Source organism: Aquarana catesbeiana, linkage group LG13 (genome assembly GCF_042186555.1).
Source record: "Aquarana catesbeiana isolate 2022-GZ linkage group LG13, ASM4218655v1, whole genome shotgun sequence".
Classification (NCBI taxonomy): domain Eukaryota; kingdom Metazoa; phylum Chordata; class Amphibia; order Anura; family Ranidae; genus Aquarana; species Aquarana catesbeiana.
Window position 1 is genome coordinate 59,956,531 of NC_133336.1, and position 12,521 is coordinate 59,969,051.

Genomic DNA, 12,521 nt, shown 5'->3' on the forward strand with positions numbered 1-12,521 from the left:
TTTATCAGACCATAAGGGAGCAAATAAAAAAGTACCCTTTTCAGTTTTGCATTATGCTTTGGGTCTGGATGGTCCTTTCCTCAGTCTGCACCCTCACTGGTCAGTGGCATCCAATTAACCGGACTTTGATAGCCTGAGCAGGGACCCTCAAGCATTTATCATAGGAGCAAATAAAAAGTTATTGCTCATGTTTACATGCACTTTAAAAAGCTGCTCTATGACTTTACCATAGCCATTATGCAGGAAACGCATAGAATGGAGTATTTTCACCAATGGTCTGCAGACCACCTCTGCACTTTAATTCCAAGGACCTAGACTACATATGAGACAAAGTTTAGCTAAATAGGGGGGGGGGGAATACACAAATACTATATGTTTTGTACTGCATAAACCCAACAAAGACAAAAAATAAAATATAAATTACAAAGGTCATAAGAAGTTTATTAAATGAATACCCGTCAAACAAATTTTCATTTTTGCTTGTGGAACATTATTTTACAGAATATATTAGAATCCCTTTTTTTTTTAAGATACGGCTTGAAACATGAATGACCTTCAAATCCCTTTTTCAATGTTTTGCGATTTGCATAATGGTTTACAAAGTGAACAATAAAACCCCTCAAATATAGCTGTACAACACTTAATAAGCCAGAAATCGTCAGTATAAAAGCAAATTGCTCTGTACAACATAGGAATATAGATGACTTGATTCTGAGAACTGTGCTAAATTTACATAGTAATTACCATTTAAAATTTTACATAAAAAAATGGTAAAATAAAATGGTGGATAAAAGCCACAGTCATGAAATAAAATTCCTAATCACAAACACTGAGAAGGAAAACACAAAACGGGTTTATTTAATAAAATTCAAAGAACAGTGCGCAATCTGAATTGATTTTGTGTCATGGCACGCCACTGCTCCTTGCACTGCAATTAAATAAACTCTGTTATTGCGTTATCTAAAAAGTTATTAAAATGGCTATATCCTTATGAACCGCCACCAGTTACACTGCAATATAAAGTTACTATGTGCATGCAAATCTTTGCCCCCCATGTACCATTTGCTGGCGCAACCTTAGTACCCCCCAGATGAAAGCAACCCTGCAGTTTTGTACAAAAAATAAAATTAAAAAAACACCACACATCAACAATGATGGTGTAACAACTGAGATAATCGGATCACATGGGCTGCTGGTGTGTCACACTGGAGACTGCACATACAACATTGGAATGTCATTTGAAGTGCATATGAACCCCATTTAGGTTGGTGGAGGCCCATTGGTATACCTCAGCATTGGGTAAAAGGAGCGGGCAAAGTTATTTGCTTGGGCACAGCTGTAGTCCTCCTCGGAGAAGGGAATCATGCAGGCGAGGAGGAGAAGGAGGAGAAGTAGAAGCTGGAGAGGAAGGGCAGCACGTAATACACGGTAGAAGAATGATCGCTTTTTCGAGGTTTCCTGGACTGTGGCGGCGGGCTCTTGGTTTCTGCAAGAATAAATAAATGTATAGGTTAAAGTACATTCTGGGACTTGGAATCTTAGGTTTTCAGCACTGAATTATATTGCATTTACTAAAAGGTAATATGGTTACACTTTAGAGAAGTGCGTAAAATAAGTATAACTATTTTTTTTCTATTGGTTCCAAAAAAGTGTTCAGTTCATGTAATGTTAGGCCCTACACAATGTGCACACTTCATATACTTATAGCAAATATTTATTTAATTTAATAAAGGAAAGCAGGGAGAGGTTAACCCTAGTCAAAGTGGACATGTGTGGTCTGTGCCCCATTGCGAATACTGCTGTTCACTTTATGTTTGGAAATGCATAAGGATGTGGTGGTGACCCAATGAAAGATTTCCCCTAGCCTCCTGTTTTAGTGCTGTAATTCCTTGGTGCCCAACCTGCCCCCCTTTGGTGTATGATGTGTGGCCCTCGGACCTCAGAAATTTGTAGTGGGAACACTGATTAGGGCAAACCGCATCGTTCTCTACTAGCTTCATGATGTTCATATTGTCTTCTGCAGCATATCTCCTGCCAAAAATGTAGCATGTCCACACGCTCTGACCCTCATTTCCTCTATTCTGCATTTGCTTATAGTCCTCTCAAGCACTACATATATTGAACAATATGTGTGGCTCTTTGGTGATATCAAGAGCCACATTTGAGGCCCCCTTCAGCTCGAAATTACAGCAGTGGTTGGCAACTTAGAAATACACAATTTTAGACTTCGCCCATCACTAGCCACCAGGATTGAGAAGGTAAATCAATCCAAGCAAAGACACAAAAAAAAAAATGATTTTTATAACAGCTTACCTGTAAAATCCTTTTCTTGGAGTACATCATTGGACACAGAGCCTTAAGTAATTACTTAATGGGTTATGGGCCACCTTCAGGTGTTGACACTGGTATACCCAATACAGGAAATTCACTCCCCTATATAACCTCTCCTCCTTCCAGGAGTACCTCAGTTTTTGTAGCCAAGCAATATACTTAAACCCCATAAAAAGAGGGGCGGGACTTCTGTGTCCCCTATGTGTCCCAGGAGGAGAAGAGGAGGCTGCAGCCGCCATGCGGCATTTCCGTCTTCCCTTTGAGAAAGGTTAGCTTCTTTGCATAGGCAAGTAAACGTAAAAATGTTTTATCGAAGAAAGCCGCCCTGTACCCCTCGAGAGCGGGCTGGTACTTAGTTTGTGAATCAGCCTTTAGTGCTTGTCACACTGAAATGGCAGCGCAGATTTCCCAAAACTGCTTACAGGGTGTAATGTACCACAGTACATGTACCCCCAGCCACTAAGTTTCCCAATTGGGGGGAGAGGAAATGAAGAACACCCTCCAGCTGCTAGGACACACATTGTTGTAGCACAGATTGAAATAGTATGTGTATTCTAACTCCCTCTAGGAAACTTTAAGGCATTACAACGTTACATATGGAAGAAAAGGCATAGGTGGACTTTGCAGTTCCTAAGCCTTTCTCTTACATTTTCCTTGCTGCAGGATACTGCTGAAAACAGACAGATCCAAACTTCACCCATGGCAGCGTTAAACCTTTAAAGACTGGGTCCCTTAATAGGGGTTCCACTCCTTTGGACCTGTATAGCACCCCTCAGGAAAACTTTAGGTAATGTAGCAAGACCAAAAAGAGTCCTGGTTTCTAGGGTCCAGCCCTTAAAGAGAAGCATTACAGGCAAAACCTTGTTCTTCTATGCGAGGCCCGGGTACCATCCAGTGGCCGCAGTGGTATGGATGGATCCGGTTGTGGAGGTTTTGTAAATCCAGCATGGATCCCTCCTGGAGCTCCTCAGAGCACATCTTCACTCGTGACCAACACCTTAGACACTGGCAAAAAAACGGAGGTACTCCTGAAAGGAGGAGGGTTTATATAGGGGAGTGAACTTCCTGTATTGGGTATACCAGTGTCAACACCTGAAGGTGGCCCATAACCCATTAAGTAATTAAGGATCTGTGTCCCATGATGTACGATAAAGAAATACCAACTTCCTTGTCAGAAGGACTAAGGGAATATGTTGTATCGGTTCAAATAACACAGACAAAACTAAGTTCAAGTCCCAAGGGCTCAAAAGGTGGTTTAACTGGCGGATTAATCCGCATCACCCCTTGCATGAAACCCTGGACTAAATAATGCGTGGCAAGCGGTCTTTGAAATAAGACTTGGCCCTTAATAGTACTCAAGGCCAATTTAATCTCTACGCCTAATTGTAGAAAGGCAAGAATTCTGCTTATGATATATCTCCGAGGGTGCCAACCTTTGGATTCACACCAGTAAACATAAGCCTTCCAGACTCTATAATATATAGCTCTGGACGCTGGCTTCCTTGCATTAATCAAAGTAGAAACAATGACCCGGAAAGCCCACTTTTTTTTTTTTTTTTTTAGAATGTGGGTTTCAATAGCCAGGCCGTTAAATTTTGCATTTGTAAAGTAGGATGGAATATCGGCCCCTGTGAGAGCAGGTCTGGCCCTAGTGGAAGGGACCATGCATCCTCCACTGCCATCTTTACGTTTTCTGCATACCATGACGTTCTGGGCCATGCTGGTGCTACCAGAATTACAGACTTTCTTTCCAGCTTGATTCTGCGAAAGAAGTCGTGGTAGCAACTGAATAGGGGGGATATGCATAGATCAGTGAAAACTGATCCCACGGGGTCACCAACGCATCTGTTCCGCATGCGAGTGGATCCCTTGTCCTGGACACAAAGTTGACTAACTTCATGTTGAATCTGGACACTATGTCCGGAGTCCCCCATCTTTGGAAAATAGCCCAAAAAATGTCGGGGTGAAGAGACCATTCCCCTGGGAATAACTGCTGGTGACTTAAGTAGTCCGCCTGCCAATTCTCTACTCCCGGAATGAAGACTGCCAGATAAGCACTGGAACATTCCTTTCTCCCCAAGTTAGAATATAGTTCACCTCTCTCTGTGCTGAGAGACTCTTGGTGCTCCCTTGGTGATTGATATAGGCCACAGCTGTGGCATTGTTGGATTGGAACCGGACAGGACAATCCCTTAACCTGGAATGCCAGGCTTTCAGAGCCAGACGCACTGCCCGAATCTCTAGGATGTTGATGGGCAAGGCTCTTTCGGTTTTTGACCATTGTCCCTGGACAGTCGTTTTCTCTAGAACTGTTCCCCAGCCTAAAATGCTGGCATCTGTCGTTACTACTTTCCAGATAACTGGTCTGAAGGATTTTCCTTTCAGCAGCTTCTGGGTTAGTAACCGCCAACTGAGGCTTTGGGACACTCTTGGGGACAGCCGCATTGGCAAGTCCAAAGCTTGAATCGTTTTGTTCCAAGCAGACAGGATTTTGTCTTGCAACAGTCTCAAATGGAACTGGGCATAGGGGACTGCTTCAAATGAAGCCACCATCTTTCCTAACAACCTCATGCAAAGGCGAATTGAGGGATTTCTTTTCGACCTGACCATCCGCACCAGCTCTCGTATGGAGCTGATCTTTGCCGGAGGCAAGAACACCTTTTTCTGGGCTGTGTCTATGATCAGGCCCAAATACTGCAGCTTTCTTAGCAGCTTCAAGGAAGACTTCTCTAGGTTGAGAATCTAACCCAGACTTTCCAGGTAACTGGTTGTAATGCGTACACTTTGCTATAAGCGAGCCATCGATTGGTCTATTAGCAATAGATCGTCTAGGTACGCCAAGACTGTTATGCCCTGTGCCCTTAACCTGGCTAGAGGTGGGGCCAGCACTTTTGTGAACACTCAGGGTGCTGTAGCTGGCTCAAAGGGCAAAGCCACAAACTGAAATGCTGTTGTTCTACTTCGAACCGCAAAGACCTTTGGTGAGCGGAAAATGTAGGGACATGCAGATATGCATCCCTGATGTCGATAGATGCCAGAAGTTCTCCTCCTTGTAAGATAGAAGCTACTGACCTGATCAACTCCATTGAAAGGAGCAGATCTTCAGGAACTGATTTAGATTCTTTAGATCTAGAATGGGTCTGTTGAATAAAACCCCAAAGCTTGCTCTTCTGTTCATGTACAGAAAACGCCTGAAAAGGCTGTGAAGGTTTTAAGGAACCTAAAGAAGAAACAGAACTATCAGCTGACTCTGCTAGAGGTAGCTTGAAAGAGGCACGAACCATCTCTGTAAGAGATTGTACCAGCAATCTCTCAGATTGCGAGGCTGAAAAAGGATCATCTACCGTTGTTTCCGCCGCAGAAGAGTAATCGGTATACCTTTCTTCCTGACCCCTCCTAACCCCTCATCCTCTACACACTGTTCCCTTGATAAGGGGTCTAAGGTAGGGGAGGGGGATCTAACACGCAGGCGCAAGGGAAGGAGTCAGTTTATATGAAGGACGTTTATACTTTCTTTTGGGCAAAAGAGTGCCTTTCCCACTAGAAATCATTTGGATGTGTTTGACCAAATCCTCCCCAAATAGTCGATCCCTATGAAAAGGGAAACTATTCAGAAGCCTTTTGAAAGGTGCTTCGGCTGACCAAAAAAACATTTTTTTTTTTTTTACCACAGGGTCCTACGCATGTGTACGAGCACAAGTGCAAGGCAGGACACCTGGTAAATAGAGTCTTTCATGGTGTCTATGACAACATAGCACCCTTGGTAGTTCGGCCAAATCGTGGGCCTGTGTGCAGGAAAATCTTTAAGGGCCTGTCTAAACTGGTCCCTTAGGGACTGACAGATGCCTATTGCTGCAACTGCAAAGTAAAAAGAGGATTTTAACAGGAATTCCAACTTTTTATCTGTTGGATCTTTAAGCATTTGTGCATTGTCTACTGGACAAGTTAAACTTTTGTTCACACTGAAAATCGCAGCGCCAAGTGCTGGTACTTTCCATTCTTTGGTGAATTTCTCCTCCATGGGATAGAGAACTGAGAATTTCTTTGGAGGGAGAAAATGCTTATCCGGGTGATCCCATTCAGCATAAATAAGTTTTAGTAATGCATGGACCGGAAACGCATGAAAAGGCTGTAAGGGTTTTTAAAGAACCCAAGGAAGAAACCAAACTTTCAGCTGACTTTCTTAGGGGTAGCATGAAAGTGGAACGAACCATCTCCGTAAGAGTTTGTACCAGAATTCTCTCAGATTGTTCATCAACTGTTGTTTCCTCCACAGAGGAATAATCGGCTTGTTTTTCCCCGTGATCACCTGAGGATAATACCTCATCCTGTGCCCACTGTTCCCTCGGTAAAGGGTTTGAGGTGGGGGAGGGGGATCTGGCACGCTTCCTATCCATTTGGATGGAGGATGCGATTAAACCCGCCAATCTTCCTTCTAGGCCCTGCAGGGCAGACTAAAATGCATCTTCAGTCACGTATACAGGGGCTGAAGTGTGAGAAGCAGTAGTACCACCAATTGGTTCCAATGACTCACCCTGGCTTGCCATAACTGGTATCTCCGGAGAGGATGACAGTGTGGAGGCATGACTGGAGTTCCCAGCGCCTGGAGGTGGAGTTTTTGGTACCTTTGTGGTAGCTCTGGAAGTCATAGTGCTAAGCACAAAAGCAGAGGCACTTTAAGAAAAATATACTACTTGCTGAGCAATAGTTTTAGCAAAACAATGCCACCATAAAGATCAGCTTTTGGTGCTGAGTAACAATTGTATTTCCTGTACTGGAAATGCCTGTATACATCCCTTAGGTGCCCCAGTGCTCGTGTCCCTTAGTGTGTCAGACTTCCTCTCTTCAGTTATAGATTTCTCCTCCATGAGATTTCTGATAATGAGAGCGCCTGTCTTTAAAACCCCAGGTGAGAGCCTCATTTGGCATCCTCAGCGTCTACCGCCCTTCAGTGTATGCGTCGTGTGCTCCACGTGGACGCTACGTCCCGCACACGGCACCGCCTACTTCTTAGACTACACCCCTCTCAAATACACGCCCTCCCCCTTGCTCAAAAATGACACTAGTCCACGTGCGCGGAGGGCATTCGGGTCTGTAAATGCAGACCCGAAGGGGAGGAGGCGTTGGCCGTCAGAGCCTGCAAGCTATGGCTGCATTACCCGCCGTCTGACACCTGCCAGAGAACGTGCTGCCTTGTAATACAAGGCTGGGGCGCAACAAACTTCTGCAGATAGTGCTTAATATAGAAAGGCAAATCTGATATATATAACCGTGGAAGCCTCCACCGCACCTCTCTGGGAGGGGAGGGAAGGGGTAGGGGGGAGTTTTATCAGCAGTGGTGTATGGCTTCTTAGTAGATAATGTTCTAGTAGGGGCCATCTTATACATAAAAATATATCATTATGAACTGCTGCTGTACCCCCACTTAGTTCCCTTAAAGAGGAAACACCATTTGTTCAACCAAGAACCTCCCTCTGGCTGCTGGGACCACACATGCTGTTATAGCCGGACACAGAGCTGCTGAGAAGCAACTTACCAAGTTATGTGTAATTTACTCAGCAATATGTCAACAATACAAAAAAAGGTCACTGCCCCCACAGCAAGGAGCACTGGAAGGGCAAAAACATGTCAAATAAAACCAAAGGATATCCAAGCTCAACTTACCAACCAGCCTGCGACCAACCGAATTAACCTGTCTAACAGTAGGAGTTAAAAACAGGGGTTTAGTTGCTGGGTGTTCAGTGTGTTCCTGCGCCTTTAAAGGAGGGTTGGACTCCCTCCAGTCATCTGCCCTTTATCTATCCATCAGACTACATGTGCTCCCACACTGTGGAGACTCTTTAACCGCTTGCCGACCGGCTCACACCGATATACGTCGGCAGAAGGGCATGTACATATTGACGTACCTGTTAGCGGCTTACGGGTGCGTGCGCCTGCCGCGAGCTCCGTGAGTGTGATCGCGGGTCCCGCGGACTTGATGTCCGTGGGGATACCCGCGATCGTCTCACGCAGAGGAAGAATGGGGAAATGCTGATGTAAACAGGCATTTCCCCGTTCTGCCTAGTGACAAGGACATTGATCACAGCTCCCTGTAATCGGGAGCGGTGATCAGTGTCGTGTCACACATAGCCCACAGCTGCCCCCCCCCCCAGTTAGAATCACTCCCTAGGACACACTTAACCCCTACAGCGCCCCTAGTGGTTAACCCCTTCACTGCCAGTCACATTTACACAGTAATCAATTTTTAATCGCACTGATCGCTGTATAAATGTGAATGGTCCCAAAAGTGTCCGATCTGTCCGCCAGATTGTCGCAGTCATGATAAAAATCGCTGATGCCGCCATTACTAGTTAAAAAAAAAAAAAAATATTAAATAAAAATGCCATAATACTATCCCCTATTTTTTAGAGGCTATAACTTTTGCACAAACCAATCAATAAACGCTTATTGCGATTTTTTTTTACCAAAAATATGTAGAAGAATATGTATTGGCCCAAACTGAGGAAAAAAAAAATAATATATTTTTGGGGGATATTTATTATAGCAAAAGTAAAAAATAATGCGTTTTTTTCAAAATTGTCGCTATTTTTTTGTTTATAAAAACCGCAGAGGTGATCAAATACCACTAAAAGAAAGCTCTATTTGTGGGGAAAAAAAAAAGGACGTCAATTCTGTTTGGGAGCCACGTCGCATGACCGCGCAATTGTCAGTTAAAAAAACATTGCCGAATCGCAAAAAGTGCTCTGGTCTTCTGCCAGGCAAATGGTCTGGGGCTGAAGTGGTTAAAATTAGAGTTAGGGTCTGCAGGATACAGGGTGCCTTGCCATGGCCTGCAGCTTACGCATGTATTTGCAAATGTGTGCAACTAAACCCCTGTTTTGAAACGCATACTGTTAGACAGGTTAATTCGGTTGCTCTATTTTGAAAGGAATACGCCAGGAGAGGTGTCTGAGCAGTCAGTGTGGGAAGCTCATAAATCAGTTATAAGGGGAGAATTAATAGCCTATGGAGCCTATATTAAGAAAGAAAGGAAAAGGGAAGTGACAGAGCTATTGGAGAAAATTAACATATTAGAGACTAAACATAAAAAAAAAAAAAAACTTAGATCCCTCAGATATCCAACAACTAGGGCACCTTCGAACAGAACTTGCACAATGTCTGGATCGTAAAATAAACAATAAATATAGATATTTTGCCCATAGGTTCTATGAGCAAGGTAACAAATGCTGAAGACTATTAGCTAAACAACTTAAAAAGCAGCAAGATTCTAGACATGTTCATAATCTATTAAATCATAACAGGAAAGTAGTGGAAACACAGGCCATAGCGAAAGAATTTCATAAATTCTACCAGACCCTATATAAACATTCAGACACCGGAGACAGCTCAATTAGGAAATAATGAAGATCAAACAAGGGAGGAAACACGAGAATATATCAGGGAATCATCCATGCCGACCATATCTGAGATGATTAAGACGGAAATGGACCAGCCAATTACGGTGAATGAGTTGAGCAGAGCAACAGCGGCCCTACCAGCGGGGAAAGTCCTGGCCCGGACGGCCTGACAAATGCTTACTATAAAAAATTCTCTTCGGAGTTGATAAAACCGCTATGTAACTATTTTAACTCTATTAATGCAGTTAATTCTTTGCCCCCAGAAGCCCTGGTGGCGTATATAACCATAATCCCCAAAGAGGGGAAAGACCCTCAATACTGCGCCAATTATAGGCCTATTTCTCTGCTCAACTCAGACATTAAAAAATTGCTTGCCAAAATTTTAGCTATGAGATTGCAAGAACATATAGGGGATTTGGTGCACCCCGACCAGACAGGTTTTGTAAAAGGACGTGAGGCAAGGGATAATACCATCCGGGCACTCCATCTGCTCCACTGGATACAATACGGTCCAGAGAAAGCCCCAAGGATCGTACTACAGATGGATGCAGAAAAAGCCTTCGATAGGGTGAATTGGGGCTTTATGAAAGAAGTTCTGAAGGGAGTGGGTCTAGGTGACCGTATGATGGGATGGATAATGGCCCTTTACGCAGATCCAAGAGCAAGAGTTAAAGTGAATGGTACAATCTCGGACTATCTCAACATACGAAACGGAACAAGGCAGGGGTGCCCACTTTCCCCGCTAATATTTGCTATAATGTTAGAACCATTTCTCTGTAAGATTAGAGGTAATGGGGAGATAAGGGGAATAGGCGTGGGGGGCGTGGAGCATAAGGCATCAGCCTATGCTGATGATCTGCTGTTTTACCTCTCAGCACCTCAGACTTCCCTAGTGTCACTCATGCAGGTGAGTAAATATGGTAGGCTATCTAATTTTAAAATCAATTATGAAAAATCAATACTTCTTCCCAGTCATGTCCCTCAAGAGATGGCAGAGATATTGAAGAGGGAATACCCCTTTGTGTGGAAGAAAGATTCACTGTTTTACTTAGGGATTCATGTCACCTCAGATCAAAAAATGTTGTATGAGCTTAATTATACTCCCCTGATAGCTGGGTTAAGGGAGGACTTAAAGAAATGGACAGGACAATATTTAACATGGTTTGGAAGAGTGAGTGCCATTAAGATGTGTATACTACCTAGAATTATTTATATGTTACATACAGTTCCGATTAAGTTACCAGGGATCTTTTTTAAACAGATACGGAAGGCTTTTACAGCATTTGTGTGGAATAATAAAAGACCAGGGCTGACACACGACATCCTGTGTAGAAGTAAGGCTGAAGGAGGTTTGGGCCTTCCTGATATATCAACATACTATAAGGCAATGTCACTGGTGCGTATTTTGAATTGGTGTCATGATTCCCCTAGTAAAATGTGGGTCCCATTAGAGAAAGCTATAGCGGGGAGGAACCTGGCAGGAGCTCCCTGGATTCCGAATACGGAAAGAGGACTCTCGAAATGGACATCCCCCCTGTCCTGGAACACACTGATAACATGGGATAATCTAAATAAAACAGGAGAGTACTCCCCCGGGTGTCCCCCTTAGCTCCACTGGAGGGTTTCCCATGGTTCCCACCGGGGGAGGGAGGAGGATTCCTGGGGGCATGGGGGAGGGACGGAGATGTCACCTGTGGCAAGTTTGCCCCACGGGGGACCTTAGCAACTTATTCAGAGCTGGTTACAGCACTAGGGAATATATCTATAACAGGATGGAGATACAATCAAATGAAAAGTTTTTTCAAAAAAATTAAACCCCTTCTGAGACCATTAAATACAATAACTAGGTTTGAGAGCCGGTGTGTACACCTGGGGGAAGGCAGACATATGTTGTCCCAGATGTACAGCCTGATACTTAGTACCCAAAAGAAAACAATCCCATACTTTGTCAGGGAATGGGAAAGAGAACTAAATAAAGTACTATCAGACGAACGAATTAAAAAAATGATCCAATCAACTTATTCAACATCCATAAGCTCGTATTCTCAGGAAATGGCCTATAAATTTTTGACAAGGTGGTATAGGACACCAGCAAGATTAAATAGGATATATCCAACAGCAGATGCCCGATGCTGGAGAGGGTGCGAGCAAAGGGGTACATTTCTTCACCTGTGGTGGGAATGCCCCAGGATTAAGGAATTCTGGGAAGCAGTTGCACCATGGATCAAGAGGTTAGCCCCTAGATCTATAGAGTGTACACCCTTGGACTTCTTATTTTATGGAACAACTGGCACAATCAAGGCCTATAGGAGGAGCATTACACCACATTTATTAAATGCAGCCAAAATATTAATTCCAAGATTTCGGAAGCAGATTACCTGCCCAACATTAGAGGATTGGAAAAGGGAGGTCAACCGGACAATGGAAGCGGAAAGATGGATTCATGTAGTTAAAGACAAAAAAGGGGAATTTGAGAACATATGGGCAGGCTGGATACAGTGTGTACAGGGGATAGATTAAGAGTGAAATCTGAAACGAGAAGGTGCAGGGAGCCAGGGCCATATAAATACCTTGGATTAGTTGCATAGGGGTTTAGCCAGGGAGGAAAAGGAAGGAATTGGGGTTTTCTTATATATTTTTTTTTTATTTTATTTATTTATTTTTGTTTAGACTGCTGTCTCTCCCCCCCCTCCCTGTCCCTTTTACCCGTATAATGAGATACCTGATTTGGTGAAAGGGGGGAGGGAGGTGGTAAGGTGAATGTCTCTTAGTTTTCTTGTTTTTTTTTTCTTA

At 43.7% G+C, this 12,521-nt stretch overlaps 1 protein-coding gene across 6 annotated transcripts in view; it reads right to left on the reverse strand.

Moving 5' to 3' along the window:
• Positions 1-420: 420 nt before the first annotated feature.
• SYNE2 (spectrin repeat containing nuclear envelope protein 2) overlaps positions 421-12,521 on the reverse strand; it is a 582,128-nt gene continuing 570,027 nt past the window's right edge. For all 6 annotated transcript variants that reach the window (XM_073609718.1, XM_073609721.1, XM_073609720.1 and 3 more), the window contains one exon: positions 421-1,486. In XM_073609718.1, coding sequence (XP_073465819.1) covers positions 1,261-1,486 — 226 coding nt within the window. In that variant the 3' untranslated portion in view covers positions 421-1,260. The remainder of the gene's footprint in view (positions 1,487-12,521) is intronic.